The sequence below is a fragment of the Argentina anserina genome, chromosome 6 (genome assembly GCF_933775445.1).
Source record: "Argentina anserina chromosome 6, drPotAnse1.1, whole genome shotgun sequence".
NCBI lineage: Eukaryota > Viridiplantae > Streptophyta > Magnoliopsida > Rosales > Rosaceae > Argentina > Argentina anserina.
In genome coordinates, this window is record NC_065877.1 from 18,120,960 (window position 1) to 18,137,888 (window position 16,929).

The 16,929-nt window shown below is 37.5% G+C and overlaps 1 protein-coding gene across 3 annotated transcripts; it reads left to right on the forward strand.

The window, feature by feature from the left end:
• Positions 1-8,248: 8,248 nt before the first annotated feature.
• LOC126799450 (uncharacterized) lies at positions 8,249-13,254 on the forward strand. Of its 3 annotated transcripts, none has more exons than XM_050526655.1 (8): positions 8,249-8,362; positions 9,028-9,200; positions 9,849-9,954; positions 10,698-10,880; positions 11,545-12,030; positions 12,106-12,201; positions 12,273-12,352; positions 12,909-13,254. In XM_050526655.1, exons 2-7 carry the CDS (start codon positions 9,159-9,161, stop codon positions 12,335-12,337), a joined length of 978 nt encoding a protein of 325 aa, XP_050382612.1. In that variant the 5' UTR covers positions 8,249-8,362; positions 9,028-9,158; the 3' UTR covers positions 12,338-12,352; positions 12,909-13,254. The 3 variants fall into 3 exon arrangements, with proteins under 3 accessions (XP_050382612.1, XP_050382614.1, XP_050382613.1); XM_050526657.1 differs by having other exon boundaries at positions 8,250-8,362; positions 12,118-12,201; XM_050526656.1 differs by lacking the exon at positions 8,249-8,362 and having other exon boundaries at positions 9,011-9,200.
• Positions 13,255-16,929: the final 3,675 nt, after the last annotated feature.

Genomic DNA, 16,929 nt, shown 5'->3' on the forward strand with positions numbered 1-16,929 from the left:
TACATACATATTTCATGAGTTCATACAATCAAAACATAAAACCAAAGAAGTCTGAATTTATATTCTTCATATATGAAACCGAAAAGATCATCCAAGAATTCATACAATAAAATTGAAAATTGCAGAAAACATAAATAAAAATTACAAGCCATGGATGAATCACACATTAGAAACCTTGAAGGATGGAGCAAGATGAATTCGGATTTGGAGAGGCAAGAGGGGGAGCACGGCTTGGTGGAGATGGATGAAGTTTTTGGCTTGAATTTTCTGGATATCTTTTGGGCAGAATTTCGGCTTGTTTGTGAAAGGATGGAGATGGTATTTGTGAAGGGAGTCCGTGCCTTTTATAGAGGAAGGAGGAGAGGAGAGGCTGCTAGGGTTTTGATGGGCTGATCCATCAAGGATGCACGGCTGTGATTATTTTGCTTGAATGGATTGAATGGCTACCCTTGTTTCTGGTAGAATAAGCTCTTATCTCCTTAATTCTCTAGGGTTACACGATTGGACTCCTTCTCATTGGCTGAATAGATGCACACGGCTCATTCTTTAAATGCACAGCTGAATTCCCTTCTTTTCCTCAATGAACTTGGACGGAATCATGTCCTTTTCTTCCTCTAATCCGTGTATATGTGACTCCTTGTAGCTCACGGCTCCTTATTTCTCTCATGTGTAGATAGCATGGCCTGGACTCTCTTTTTTTCTTATTGGATATGGGCTGAAAACATGAGTAGCTTCATCTTCAAGCTCCTTGCCGTGCTCTATTCTTTTCCAACATGGAATAGGACTCCTTGAAATTCTCCAATTCGTGCCTCTTTCTTTTCCCATGAATTATCTCTTTTATCTGAAAATAAAAACCAAAATTAATGAGAAGAAGATAATTCATTCGAAAATAATGTCTTAATCTAGACAATAGTTGTCTTAAAAAGACACATGTAATAGATGAGCTCAACTAGATTAGGAAAGTTTCTAATTTGCAAAGAGGAAACTTACTTGAATAAGCAAGTTATTAGAACAAGAAAGTTCATTTAGGAAAGTTTTATAATAAGAATTTGAGTTCAAGTAGGACTTTCCAAAATGGTATGTTTCTTAGTCTAACAAGGATTCCTAATGCAAACAGGACTCTCAAGATATCGTCAATGTGACCAAAAAGTAGAAAGATGAAGACTCCTAATACAACTAGGTTTCCTAGTCCTATAAGGATTCCTACTCAAATTAGGACTCTAGAGCAATTCTTCGTTTTTAACTCGTTTAAGGACAAATATACATCCATAACAGTCCTAGACTCATATTATGACTCAATGACTCGATAATACAACAATAAGGGCTAAGCAAAGTACAAATGGAGATAAAAACATATTAAGAACGTAGCACAAAGTGCTCCTATCATCTTCATCATCTCACCAGAGGGTAAAGCCACATACCATTCACTCAGAAGTGGTGAGGACGACACATTAGCGTGGAGTGCAAATCTACTAGACAAAAATGAATGTGTAGCACCAGGATCAATTAAAGCAAAAGCAGGCTGACAAAAAATAAATAACGTACCAAGGATGACATCCGGTGAAGTGCGACCGTCATGCCGAGTCATAGTGTGCAGTCTGGCATGAGTCATAGGGCGCCCTCTCTGGCCCCGACCCTGCTGTGCGCCACCCCTGGTAGCGGAATTGGCTCGAGTACCACTGCTAGATGCACCACCTGACATCGGACCAAAAGACTGTTGAGAAGGAGGTGCCATCCCTCTGGAAAACTGCGGGCAATCCCTTTTGAAATGGTCCTGATGCCTACACTCATAGCAACCTGTGGACTGAAACTATCATGACTGGAAGGACTGACTCCCACTATTACCAACAAATCCTCCCCAACTATTCTGAGAGTGGCTAAAAGATCGCCTGGCTGACACTCCACCATATCCTCCCGGACTGTTCCGGGACTGACTGAAAGAGCGTCTACTCGATAGCCCACTAACCAACCTCATCTGACCTCTCCCCCGGGGTCGGGCTGTGAAACCAGAACTACCACCACTCCCCGCTGAGGACCCTAAACCTGATGAGGATGTAGCCCTTTTAGAAGGACCCTGGCTAGGACCGCCATACTCACGAGGTCTACCTCTTGAAGCCAACCCAGTCTCAATATTCATAGATGCAGTCAATGCCTGAAGAAAAGTAGGATACACATTACCGGTCATCCTATCAGCATAAACTTCCCCCAGTCCCTCAATGAACATCGCAATCTTGCTTGCCTCGTCTTGAAACAGATGGGGAAGATGATATGCCATAGTAGTAAACCTCAGTTCAAACTCTATCACACTCTCTCTGTCACCCTTACTCAAGCTCAAAAATTCTTGTTGCAACCGATGGCGATGTGCCTGGCCAAAGAACCGAGCAAAGAAATAGGTCTTAAACTGCTCTCAGGTCATCACACCATCATTCCCGTGCTCATCCCTAACACCACTCCACCAATGGTAGGCAGTCATGTCCAGAAAAGTCACTACCATACTCACCCTTTGGTTCTCAACAACCCCAGCATCAACAAATGCCCTCTCCATGCGAGATATCCACTCATGAGCGTCCATAGCACCCTGACCTCCCTGAAATTCATAAGCTCCTGCTTCCACAACATCTTTCCACTTAACCCCCGTGCGGTGGCCAAGCACCCGGTCCGAGACTCGCCTAAGAAGGCGCTCAAAAGTGCCAAGCAACCCGCCTACATTACTACCTTCCCCCTCCTCAGGACAGTTCATAGTTCGCCTACACGGAGGCATACTAGTACTTGTGGATCAAACAAGAGTTAGTAAATACGAAAAAATGAAGGATCACCACACGGCCATCCATGTAGGTCACTAAATGTCACTAACAAAAGAGCAACACAACGAAAACGTAAGAAGGAACTCTAAGCTCTGATACCAATAATATCTAGGATAAGTCGTCCGAGGACTACTGACAATTGTTGATTATATTTTAGATTTATATGTACGGTGGGGAACTGTACTCGTTCTATCTATTATTCATCCGGTATCCTCTCCTTTAATTATTTAAAGGAGGCACGATCAACGGATAAGAATGATTTTCTATTTTATTCCGGTATCCTCTCCTTTAATCTTATAAAGGGGGCACGATCAGCGGAATCATATTCCATTCTTCCGGTATCCTCTCCTTTAAGCTTATAAAGGAGGTATGATCAACGAATAAGAATGTTGTCCATTTTCTGAGATTTCGCTCATTTATTATCTTGTGACTAGCGGGGCTAGTTCACTTAGTTATTTTTCTGTGGCCATACTTTGAGATGATTATGCTAGCATAAGAATTCACTCTTCCGCCTGAGAGGCGATGCCGCCCGAGGAGGCGAGGTTATTTAGCCGGCACTGATATGACAACTCAATACCCTCTCTGTGAACGTGACGTGACGGTATTGAGAATTTGAGATTTGATAAATGTATATATATATATATATATATATATATTCTGGCCCGAGGGCATATGGTATGGCATTCCTTATTTTATGTTGACTAGCGGGGTTAGTCTATTCCTTTATTTGTTTGGCATTTTGTATTTGACTAGCGGTGTCTAGTCCTATTTTAATGAGAATTTTTTCTATTTATGAAAGCTTTCTAATTAAAATGTGCTACCGTGAGGCATCGTTCTCTTCCACTGACTGCCAGACCGTAGGTTACATGTTTAGCCTACAAGTCGTTTGATTTCCTTTATGCCGTTTAGTTGCTCCGATACTCTGAATTTATTTAGATGATTTTCTGATGTTTAAGAGGTTGGATTTAAGTTGTGTAACTAAGTTTGAATTATTTGTTATGGAAGTTGGATATGGTTGGATGTTGTTAGAAGTGCAGATTTTCTTGCAGGTTGGGTTGATTACATTTGTTGTTGCCTATGGTGGCCGGAGGAGGGAGTTCTAACGAAAAGAGGAAAGTGGCAGCCAGAGTTTCTCGGCGTCGTAGCTCCCGAACGGCGGAGCTAGGGGTGGTGCCACCTACCTCGATCGATCGGCGACCCTCCAAGCTCCAAGAAGAGACCCGTGCAGTGGCCCACTTTGGTCGAACGACAGAGAACATGCGGCGGGACATAGGCGGGGTCAGGAGGGGTGGCTGTTGCATTTTTCCCCTTTTTTTTCCTTCTTTCCCAAAATGGCAACTTTCCCCAATTTATAAAAAAAAACCCTCGTAAATAGTAACTTTCCAAAATGGGTGTTTCTTCGACGAAACACTTTTACGAGGATATCTGAACTCCAAAATACTAAAATTGGATTTCGGTTACAAACGTGCCAAACATCCGGACGATAATACTATTTTAAGAAAATAAAAGATTGGGGTCGTAACAAGGCTGCACTAATTAAGACTCTTGTTGCCTCCCTAAATCAAAAGAAGAAATTTGTGCAAAAGAAATCATCATTAAAGGAGGAAGAAAATATGCAATTAATATCCAATCCTTATAGAAATCGGAATTCTGGCAGTGCAGGTCAACCAACTTTGACGGGCTCCCCTGGACAGCTCACAATGATTCGGACAGTGTATAATTTATGGATGGAAAGCTACGGAAGTCTAGTTGCAAATGCCAGTTGGAATCACCTTAATATCTATTTTCTAGAGAAAGTTATGGCCAAGGCACAAATATCATATTTGCCGAATTGAGAAAATCTAGGAAAGCTTAACCAATTTGGTTTCAACTTTGTGCACCTCATTTCCACAGAAAACACATCATCAACCTTGCACACAACTATAGCCAAAGCTCTGCCCAAACACTTTCATTCACCAAGAACCATTGAATCTGAATTCACCACCTTTCATCATATTTTCTGTCCAAAGCTTGGGAGTCTAAGATACCATACTCTTGAAGATTTCGTACTACTTTTGTAAGGAACCTTGAGAGAAGAATTATAAAGTGTAACTCTATGATCTTCATGTTTAGTTTTCGGGTTTTTATGTTCTTGTTCTTGGATGATTTATGTTTAGATTTTGTTAAAGTTATTTTTATTCTTGTCTATGAGATATTTGTAATTTTCGAATGACATGATGAATTAAGTTTTCGATTTTTATTCAATGATTTTAGATTTTATTTAAATGACTTTTGGTGTGTTCTTACTTATGTGTGTGATTGATACCGAGAAGTTGACGTTGCATGTGTAATGATCCAAAGTTATAAACGATTTTGATGCTTGGGAGTTGATTAATTGTTTATTCTTTGTTACCTTCACCGATTATTGCCTAGGTTCGGTAAGACTTGTGCCTTTGAATATGTTGATTTCTTTATGTGACTGAGGTTGCATGATGGGTTAGTATGTTAGATTTCGAATGAGGCTGGGGTTGAGTTCGAATGTGTTAAAGTGTCATTGAGTTAGGAACCTTGGGAGGAACTTAACTACATAACCGATTTTACGGCATGAACTTAAATGAGATTAGATATCGTTACCTTTGTTCTTATGTTATTTGTTTGGTAATTACTTATGTGTTGGTTGGTTGATCACATGTACATATTAGTTTAGGTTTATTTTCTGTTTTATCCAAAATATATCTCAAATCTTTTAAACTCTTATGAATTCGTTGTTAAATGTTTGTGATTCTTTATCCTAGTTGGATCCCCGGTTTGTGAACGATACCCTCTTGCTTGCTTTATACTAGTAACAATGCTTACATGGTTAATATTGATCTCGAGTAATCGAACCGATCATCTTGAGAAAACTGTAGGTCCAACAAAGAAGGATTGGAGTGATAGATTAGATGATGGTGGGTGCAATTTCATTTGATAAATTCCTTCTTTTTTCTCCCTTTTAAGTGTCTCCTTTCTCTTTTAAATTATCTCATTTTATTCTCTTCTTTTTCTTTCACTTATTTTTGTCATTGGTGGGTGCAATCTCCTTTGATAAATTTTTTCTTTTTCTCGTTTTTAGGTGTCTCATTCTTTCTTTATTTTCTTTCTTTGCTTGACTTTTCCTCTATTTTTTTCCTTCATTGTACAATCTGAAAATAATAAAAGACAAGATAATTCATATAAAAAAATCAAGTAAGTTACTAGAATAGGAGAGTAAGATTAAGAAAGTTACGGAATAAAAGTTTAGGTTTAAGTAAGATTTTCCCAAATGGTACGTTTTCTAGTCTAAAAAGGATTCCTAGTGCAAGAATGACTCTCAAAATATCGACAATGCGACCAAAACGTAGAAAGATGAAGACTCCTAATACAACTAGGTTTCCTACTCCTACAAGGATTCCAACTCAAACTAGGACTCTAGACCAATTCTGCGTTTTAAACTCATGTAAGCACAAAAATGCATCCAATAGCGCCCAAGACTCTTACTACGACTTAATGACTCAATAGTACAACAATAAAGGCTAAGCAAAGTACAAATGGAGGTACAAACATGTTAAGAACGTCACACAAAGTGCTTCTATCATCTTCTACCAAGTTTAATGACTTGTTTTGGTGGTCTCTGCATCTTAAGGTTCTCTCTTTTGGGGCAGCTCTCATTGCATTACATGCTTGGATCAATGATTTCTCTTGCTCATTGGACTCATGGGAGAATTTTTCAACTTCACTTGGAATTAATGTTGGAAATCAGTTATTGGTACTTGGAAAGTTTGAGCTCATTAAGGAGTCCGAGCAGAAATTTTTTTGTTGGCTTCATGATTATGGAGAAATATCATGGTCTAATGGGAGAGACCAGGACTTGAGATTGTTGCTCCCCAATGTCATACTTTTTCTCATGAAAGTCAAAATGATGCTCTTGCTATGGCTAGTTTGTTGACCTTTGCAGCCTGTGTTTCTTCGGCGAGCTGTTCTCTATACTCCCCTACTTCCACTGTTACAAATATCCAATTTGGCTTGGCAGAAAATGTTGTTGGTGATGATACATTGGTTCCTCCCATACACTTTCGAGTGGCCATGCCACCAAATGCAAGGCTCTTGCTTGTCTTCTTGTGGGCAGTCTTACACTCACAGACAATGACATTTGTGATTTTGACCATCTTCTACATAGTTCACACATCGCAGCCTCAGAAGTCCCTTGTATGTCGCTACATGCGTGTCATAAGCCCAAGCTTGACATCCCTCCTACAAAACTAGCAAGTAATCTCACAGAATTTGCAGCTACCTATGAATCTTCACTGGTTGTGCTCGAGCAGTTAGTTCCTTTGTTTAACCAGGCCTCAACACTATCATATGATGGTCCTGATCTGCAAGTTTCCAACTTCTCAAGCTTGTTTTCAAGGGGGGAGGACTTGTTAGGACCACTTTCACCCTTTGCCTAATCTGCAATGCTGATGCCACTGAGCACATGCTAATCTTGCTTAGTCTCTTTCCTTCTGCCTATTTGTATTGTCATAGTTATTGACCAATTGATGAGGTCATATTTTGTCCCCTAGAATCCAGGACTCTCTTTTGTACTATTGCTTGACAACAACCATTTCTATATTCCTTAAATTTGTACTTCAACCATGAAGGCGAATTATCAATGAAATAAATATTATATTTATCTAATTTATTTGCTTGTATTTAATTTCCTTCGTTACCTAGTTCGATGGATTATAATCCTATTAAAGCTAGGGGTGGGCACGGGACGGGACGGGGCTCATCCCACGTCCCGTCCTACTCATTTGAATCGGGACGAGATCGGGATGGGACGAGGGTTTTTAAGAATGCATCCCACTCGGGATTAATCCCGGTTGGGACGGGACAGGATCGGGACAGGACGGGACAAATCCCACCTTCCTATGAAATTAAATAAAATCATATATTTTTACTTTTTCATTAACAAAGTAACATTTAATAATGAAATTTTAACAAAAAAATGCATATTATGTTCAAAATATTATAATTTACCATTACTATTTGAGTTGATATAATTTTAGAGTTATTAAAAACATAATTAGTTTTATTTTGATATAAATATATAAGAATTTTTAAGTTTTTATTAAAGGTGGGACATGACGGGACGAAGCGAGATAGAAATTATTCGTCCCACGTTCCGTCCCACTATTATAAAACGAGACGGGATGGGGACGGGACATACATTTTTAGACCTCCGTCCCGTCTCAATGAATTTCGGGATGGGATCAGAATTTCCGTTTTTTATGACCACCGCTAATTAAAGCTCCGCTTTTGAACAACAAACAAGGATACAAAACTCAATTCGATGTCAACAAGAGTTCAACAAAACTTAATCCAGTCCAACCTGATCCTTGCCCAAAAAAAAAATCCAACCTGATCTCTCACGGCCGGTCCCACCGGTAGTAGTGCCGATGCCACGTGTAGCGACTCCCCGCAAAAGCAAAGAGAAATAAAACCGAAAAGTTGCGCAGTATCGAATGCTTCTTCGTCGTCACCTTCCTCTTGAGCTCTCTGCAACTTTGATCCAAATTCGGGTAAGACTACTCTCATATTCTTCTTCATCCAACCGATTAAGATCCGAAGTTGTGGATTGATTTGTGACTCTGTTGCATGTGCTGCTGATCCTTTACGAATCTCTTATTTGCTTTATCTCTGGTTATGTGTTTCTAGGGTTTTGTTTTGCTGAACTGGATGTGATCACATATATTTTCCTTGGACTGATTGCTTGTGTCAATCGCGTAACTTGTTTCCCCAATTCTATCACGATGTGTCCATTGGTCTCTATACAGCTTCACCATAATCTCTTGTGAATAATGCAATTAGGAGTACTGGTATATTTAGGTATTGATTTGGGGGAAGGACTAAGTTATACCGGCTGTAATGGGTGTCCTTTTTATGCTGATAGTGAATTATGCGCCGTAGCTTTGTTCAATTGAAGCTTTGTAGTGGGCATCATTAACTAGTATACCTTTTAGAAGCTGCTAGTTTCGTATGAGTCGGGAGGGTATGATAAATAATTTACTTGCTTCCCATTACATGTTTGCCAGATGCTCAGAAACACTCTTGCATGCTATCTGTTATTTGATGGAAGATTGTTCTTTGGGTTTCTTTGTTTCCGCCATTATTGTTGATATTCTTTTTTCTCTTTATCAAGTGATCAATTATAAAGCTAATCCAGTTAAACCTCCTTTACCATCAGCTTGTGACCATCAGTCTGGAAGTTCATCGGGTCTGCAGAATTCGTTTTATGAATAGTAAGCACCACACATAATCAATATCAACCGACACAGTTTTACTACACAAGTATCTGGCTCTGGGCATATCTGGAATATGTCAAGTGTTAGACGTGTCTCACGTCAAGATATACAACTGGTAAGCTTGAAGTGGTCGTTTATCCATTGACTGTATCATAAAACATCTACATATAATCTTCATCTCTATTCTCTTTTATCAAGAAAAGTTGATATCTTTGATAAAAAAAAGTTGACAATCAAAATTATATAAGATATGCCATAGCAATGAACAGATCTGGGGGGATACTTTCTTTTGAGTATTTCATTGGGAAGGGAAAGAGTAAAGTTTAGTTATGAACTTATGTCATTACATGTTCTAATTGACATGATTTTCACCAAGTCCATATATTAAATTGATAAAAATTTCAACTCATTTATGACTTATAGAAAACTCAAATGCATGAGGTGCCAACTAACTATTAATTTTAACGTAAATGAAATTAGTGCCATATACACTTCAAGAGGCAAATATGATTGTTCTTGAGAATTTCACTTCTGATCCTTGTAAGGTTCTGAATAAAGTGATTATAATTGATTTTTGGAAAAAATAAAATAAATTTGCTAATAACTTTCTGCACACAAAAATCCATGTTGTCTAAACTGTCATAATCTCCTGTACATACAGCTTAAATGATAACCAAAACTGACCTGGGATTTGTCTGTCCTGAACTCCTGAATCAATATCGCCTAGATTTTGTTCAATTGGCTAATTTCTGTTTATTGTCAGGTGCAAAACCTTATTGAGCGATGCCTCCAGCTTTACATGAATCAGAAAGAAGTGGTGGATACCCTACTGGATCAAGCGAAAATAGAGCCTGGTTTCACAGAACTTGGTAACCATTTATATTACTTTGCAGTTACTCTCCTCCAAAACCTTGACACTCTTCTTTGTTTATACTTGTTTGTTTATCCACACCCTCCGATGTTTATTACATCATTAAGTTTATTGAAAGTAAAACAATGTAAGACTGTGCTCTCTGCCTTGGGGTTGATATTGCACAGCCTTTTCACTCACTTGAAATTTTCACTGGTGATTTTATAATGTTTTGGCAGCTTTTTGCATTGTTCTTGGTACTTCTAAATGGCCTATCAACTTCTATTTGTAGATTTATCAATTGTTCTGGAACTAGTGAAAGGGGTCATCCTAATTTACCATCTGACTTATGTTTAATGATAACCAGGATTTAACTGCGTATGGAATATAAGTGCTGGTATTTTTCTGAAATGAATACAGCGCTCTTACTTAAGTTCATCAGCGCTTGGTGCAACCTCACATTGGAGTCTTTTATTGGTCACCTAGTGATATTGTAATGCTCTATAGCAAGACCAATATGCCTTATATCAGCATTTTTTCCCGCAGTCATTTGAAATGATCACTCAGCATGTAACTTTGTTTGAACTTGCAGCTCTAGATAAAATCTTATTTAAATTCTCAGAAGTGAATGACTAAGATCTTCAATATTAGTATAAAAAACTGTAAACCCGTGTGTCCCTGTTTTATAACAATTTTGAATATTTTACAGTCTGTTCTTTTTGTTCAAATGTTGATCTAAACATTATCCTGCTTACCTCACAGTTTGGCAGAAGCTTGAGGAAGAAAATCGAGAATTTTTCAGGGCATATTACCTGAGACTGATGGTAAAGCAACAGATAATAGAATACAACAGATTGCTGGAACAACAGGCGCGGTTGATGCACCAGTTACACTCAACTGGAGTTTCTCCAATTCCCACCTCCAATGGATCTCACATCCCATCGAGTAAGAATTATTTTATCGTGGATGGACATTTTTTTGCCTTACATTAGTGGAAATAAGTTTATTGCCTGTGTCCTAGTGTAAACTTATTCGTATTAAAAGTTTCCACTGTTTATCACCCAAAAGATTATCTTCACTGTTTTTTGATTATTTTTCTCCAGTAATGTAATGTGTGTTTAATTTTCATATATTGGTACTGTGTTATGGCACTTGAACCTATTCTATGTGATGAAGTGAATTTCACACGCCCCATTTTTGCAATCCTACACTCCATGTTTCCTTTTTAAGTTAATAAATTTTCTTTGGTAACATCAAGTTTAGTTTTTTTAAGTGTTTTTAGTTTTTACCAATATATGGGTGTGAATTAAATAATTAGGGACTATGAATTTCATTCACCTTTTCTTTAAGGTATGTGCATATTAAGTTTATGTGTTAAGTACTATATATATTGATCGTTTTAAAAAAAGTACTCTATATGTTAATATTTTAGATTTATTGTCACGCTGATCCCCCGTCTTGTTCTGGTATTTTAACATCTTCTTTATCCCGGTATCATGTGCGTCTCTGTGTTGGTGTTGTTTCCTCCTCGCTTTATTGGTCCTTTCATTTCATATTTATATTGGTCTTTTGTTGGTCAGCCTGGAATTTATACTGATTTTTCTTGCAGTGCATCAAAACTCAACATGCTATCCCCCAGACAGTATAGGACCAGTATTGAAGACAGAAAACTTACACCATCAAGTTGGTTCCTGCTTACCCAGTCCATTTACTAATGGCGGCTCTTCATTGCACAATAATTTGGAGAATGTTGTTAAAATGCCTGCTCATGCCCACAGGATTGATGTCTCAGCAAACATGCTTTCAACCCAGAGCTCCAACATGGGGGGGCTGATGCAAGGAATAAATGGGGGAATTATAAAATCGGAAGTTGGATATTCAGGTTCTTACATGTATGGTCCTGATGGCGGCAACCTGGAAACACGACCCAGTATGGGAGATGCTTCTGTTGCACCTTTCAATAGTGTAGAGCCCAATTCACAACCCCTAAATGAATCACTTCTGGATCAAGACACTTCGTCGTTTGGTTTCTTAACTCAAATTCCTCGAAATTTCAGCCTCTCAGATTTGACAGCAGACTTTTCTCAGAGCTCAGGTTTGTACTTGTTAAATTATTTTGTGTTTAGAACCAAGAGGTAAAGTTGCATGAAAGGAATTTTTATCTTTATAGTGAATACTACAGATATACTGGAGAGCTATCCTAGATCACCATTCTTAGCTACAGATAATGAAAACTTCCTGGAACATCATGAAAGAGAAAGTCAAGGTGAGGGTCTTGCATAGCTTTCATTTGTTTCACTGCCAGGGATTTCTGATTTTGATTCATATCTCTCACAGGAGATAATAACAGGCTAGACACCATTTCAGAAGGCGTTAGTTATGAAGATTTTGGCAGTGAATAGTCATGTAATTTCAAGGTAAAGTTATCACTTCTCTCCAAAGGGTTGGTTAAAAAATTTTATTTTGTTTGATCTAATTGTGTATTCTCTTAATGTTCTGCCGTAAGATTGCGGTATTATCGTGCTAGATCCGTCTTCATTCTACTTTGTTGGTGCATTGAAAATTTTACTAATACGGAAGTAATAACTGGATTGGTTCTGTTTGATAAAGGTCTACATGGCTTCAGCTCATAGTTCTTTCTGTTTTTATTTTTAATTTCTTTTTGCACCAGTATGTTTTGCATGTACTGTTGTAAAGTACCTTGCAATTTCAGCGGCACCATTTTATTGCCATTTTATGCAGATTTTGCATGAAATGTTTAGCTTGCTAAGCAGTTCCATGCGACCACAGTTAAACTGGATCGAGTCTCTTTTTTCTAAGTTTTTAAATTCTGTCTTCATAAATTGGAATAATAATTTCCCTATTGACTACCAGATTGGCTAGGACTTTATGTTACTGTTAGTGTGAAATTATTTCTTTCATTATATTCTGTTCAATTTGCTGTGAGACCTTACTTTCAATGCCTTATGTCAGGTCAACTTTCATGCTAGGACAGGACGAACATATACATAGCATTCAAGTTTTTAGATATTTCGGAAGTTGGTTCTCTTGCAAGATTGTGGTTGGTGTAGAACTCACTGATGTAGTGAGAATTTGACAGTAGAATGCTTTTTCCCAAGTGAAAACTGGACCGCAAGGTTTCCCCCTTGATGGGAACGTGTTTGTGACTTTGCCAATGGATGATCGGTTCGTTGTGGTAAATTTATCGTGGAAACAAATATAATTTGTGGACTTATCTGACAAGAGAGTGAGTTGTGATGGTTAATAAAGATTATTATGTGTTTTGGCTTCAGCTAATAAAGAGTTTTAATTGAATGTGTTTATATAGGTATTGTTGATGACATATGTTGTTTATAAAGGTATTGTTGGTCACTTATATTGTACTCTGTTGAATGCCTTAGCAAATTGGAGGCCTTTTATATTGTGTCATTGAGGCAGGTACTTATTCTGGAAGAGTTGCGGAGTTGGATCATCATGCCATATACTTTCTACTCCCAACCCTGTGGAAAACTACATCCAGTATGTTCTCTAGTCTATAGTCTATAGTTAGCCAACCATTTTCGAATGACGTGGTCCAAAATGATTGTATGTAAATGATTAGTCTTTGTACACTATGGGAGAAAAAGAGAGGTATTGAAATTACATTGTTTAAACCATAATGGAAAACTATTTCATGATGATGAATATAAACAAACAACGGTAGTAATGCCCCACTGTATCTGGTAGAGGTAGACACGACTCAATACGGTTCGGTTTTGGACAAAATCCATAACTCAACTTAAATTTTAAATTCGGTTTCACACGGTTTGGGTTTTTATTTTATTTTACCTGTATGTAAAATATGTAATATTATATAATAATTTTAAAGTACACAATGTAACGTAAAGATGAAAAAAATGGTCTAGTGATTATTCCATACGTAATTGACTCTAACATCTCCACAGTGCATATTTAACTCAAGTACAAAAAATTGTACTGCATTAAAATCAGAGAGGAACAAAAATGTTTGCATGCCCTATGAGTTTAGGTAAGTGAACCTCACTAAATCGGTCATGTAGGTCATATGGTCTGTCCAAGCATTCTTCACGTCTTATGTGAGTCGTTATTGATACTTATTTGCTGAGGAAATATGAAACATTAATAGAATCATTTATTAGAGATTTCAAGTTTTAGAGTCACGGTACAAAAAGAAGCGACGGGAAATGTAGATCGAAGGAAGAGGGTGGAGAGAAGAGGGAGGAGAGAGGAGTTATATAGACTGTTTTTGCATATTGAAGTCAATTTTTAATATAGCACTAAACTAAGGACTGATGATTTCATTTCCAAAAAAAAAAAGGACTGATGATTTAGAAAGAAAGAGGGTCATAATTTTTTTTTGTTTGAGATGAGAGAAACCGCAAAATTGATTAGATCAATTAGGTTTATACTAACTTTAGTTTTATTTTTTTTAAATAATAAAAGTAAAAATATACCAAAATGATGACGTATGCCATTTATTTCGGGTTATTTGGGCTGGTTTCATTTCATTCAGTTTATGAGAGACTAAACCCAAAACCCAACTCAAACATAATTCGTTCGGTTTAGTTTTTGTATTTTCAGTTCGGTTTTTTCGAATTTGATTTGGGTCAGGATATGGTTTGTTTTTCGATTTTCGGGTCTGCATGTCCACCCCCTAGTATCTAGGTCTCGTTCTATCAGGAGAACATCCCTCTTCTATAAATAAAAAACTAAAAAAATTATGCTCCTTCCAAACAACTGTTACAAGCCACATAAGTTGATCAAGTGCACTTCACTGATGAATTCAGTTTCCAGATTAGTAGTTCTTTAAATGAAGGTTCACCTGATAATTCTTGAAGGTACATTTTCAAATCCCTTGTCCTTCATAACCATATTGCCCTTCTCCTTCAATCTGAGTAGAAATTTCGAATCCCTAAACCCCAATTCAATCTGATTAAATGCTACTATGTCAGTGACAAAAGCAACTGCACCAGTAACAAAAATTTACTACACCAGTGAGAAAAAGCTACTGTACCAAGTAACTCAAATTCATATTTAATCGGATACATATCTTAATTATCTACACGAAGGAGCAGGGGCTGATAGATCGTTATTTAAAACGTCTATAATAAACTTTGTAAAACATCATCGTTAGTATATAATAAGCAGGGATCGTTCAGTTTGGAGAATCAAAAGGGACTCAAAACTTATCATGTTATTCAGGGATTTGAGATTGATTATGAGTCTACTACTGAAAATAAAACCTAAATTACTATCTACATGATATCGACTTCTCTTTAACAAACTTAAACCAAATTTACCAATACACCACATAATTATAAGTTTGATCCTATCATGCATTCTAATTCGATTAATTACATACTTTTTAGACACCAATACAATTAGAGCCTTAGGGGATCATCTAATCATGCAAGATTTCAATTAACATTTAGATTGACTTAGGGTCTAATCTAAATTTGCATGCAATCGAATTCAATAACACTTAGAGTAGAAATCAAACAAGATTACATTTAAGCACCAAATCTTTGTTGGAGACATGTTTCATGTGTGGCGTCACCCACCATAGTTTCACATGCAAATTTCCAGAATTTTTACCACTTTAATCAACACAAACCAAACCTACTTAGGACATGATTCGATTTGTGTCAATATGGTTGATGAGTCTAGCACTCAAACACAATCTTAGGAACTGCATCCAAGCATTAAATTCGTAAGCACATATCTGAAAATTATCTAAAAGTATGTGAAAGAACATTAGAACACAACAATAGAAATACAAACTCAATATTCATAAGAACCATGAATTCAGCAAAGATCCAAAAATCCAATAAAACAATATGAAAATTTCTAATCTAATTACAAAACAATAATCTCATACAGACATCATACTACAATCTTCATAGACAAAGTATTGTAGAAGATCAAAAACAAACAAAGCCATGGAGATGAGTTGCGAGAATCACACGTTGTAGGAACCTTGGAGGTGTATCTTTAATGGTGATTTCGGTGGAGATGGTATAGGTATAGGGGGGGAAGGCTTGCTGATCTTATGAAGGATGTTTGAGATAGTATTTTGGCAGAGGTTCGGCTCTTGAATGCAAAAGAGAAGTGATGGCTATTTGAGAGGTAAGACCGTGTATATATAGAGGAAGGAGGGAGGAGAGGCTGCATGGTTTTGGGCTTGATCTAAGTGAATGCACGGCTGTGATCTTCTAGGCTTTAATTGATCGAATGGCTCTCCTTGTTTCTTTGTAAATTCAGCCTTTATCTCCTTCTTTTCCTCTTGGTAGATGCATGGCATGACTCTTATCTCCTAGCTGATTTGAATGGCACAGCTGTTCTCTTCTTTATCTTTAGAGTCATTCACGACTTGGTCTTCCTTGCTTTTCTCTCTTTGGATGCCATGTGAGTCTCCTATGTGACCAGCTAATCTCCTCTTTTATTTCACAATGAACTTGGACGGAATCATGTCAATCTCTACCTCTATGTCGTGTGTTATCTTCAGTTGTCCTTCCTTTGTTGTGCACGGCTCCTACATTCTCTCTAGCCGTGAGTTGTCTTTTCATTTATTTGAATGGCATCCAGGCTCTCTTGATCCACATGGCTCCTTGTTTTCTCTCCTTGCCGTGAGTTATCCTTAGATGCTCCTCCTTTATTTTCTGAATTAGTAGACACGGCTTAGGACTCCTCTTCCTTCTCCAAGTGCACGACATCTCCTTGTTCCACTCAGTCCGTGCCTTATCCCTTTAAGTGCTCTTATACACGGCTGAACTCCTTAATGAATTATCTCATTAATCCAATCTGAAAATAAGAAAATAAAATCATAAGCAAGAGATAATTAGTTTCGAAAATTATTTCATAATCTAGACAATTGTGGTCTTAAAAAAACACATGTAATAGATGAGCTCAGCTAGATTAAGAAAGTTTCTATTTTGCAAAAAGGAAACTTACTAAAACAAGTAAGTTACTAGAACAA

Excerpts from the sequence above, each read along its gene's own strand:
- LOC126799450 (XM_050526655.1), top strand. The coding sequence starts at position 9,159 with ATGTCAAGTGTTAGACGTGTCTCACGTCAAGATATACAACTG. Across the intron at positions 9,201-9,848 it reads CACGTCAAGATATACAACTG|GTGCAAAACCTTATTGAGCG; the intron begins GTAAGCTTGAAG and ends GTTTATTGTCAG. Across the intron at positions 10,881-11,544 it reads TGGATCTCACATCCCATCGA|TGCATCAAAACTCAACATGC; the intron begins GTAAGAATTATT and ends TTTTTCTTGCAG.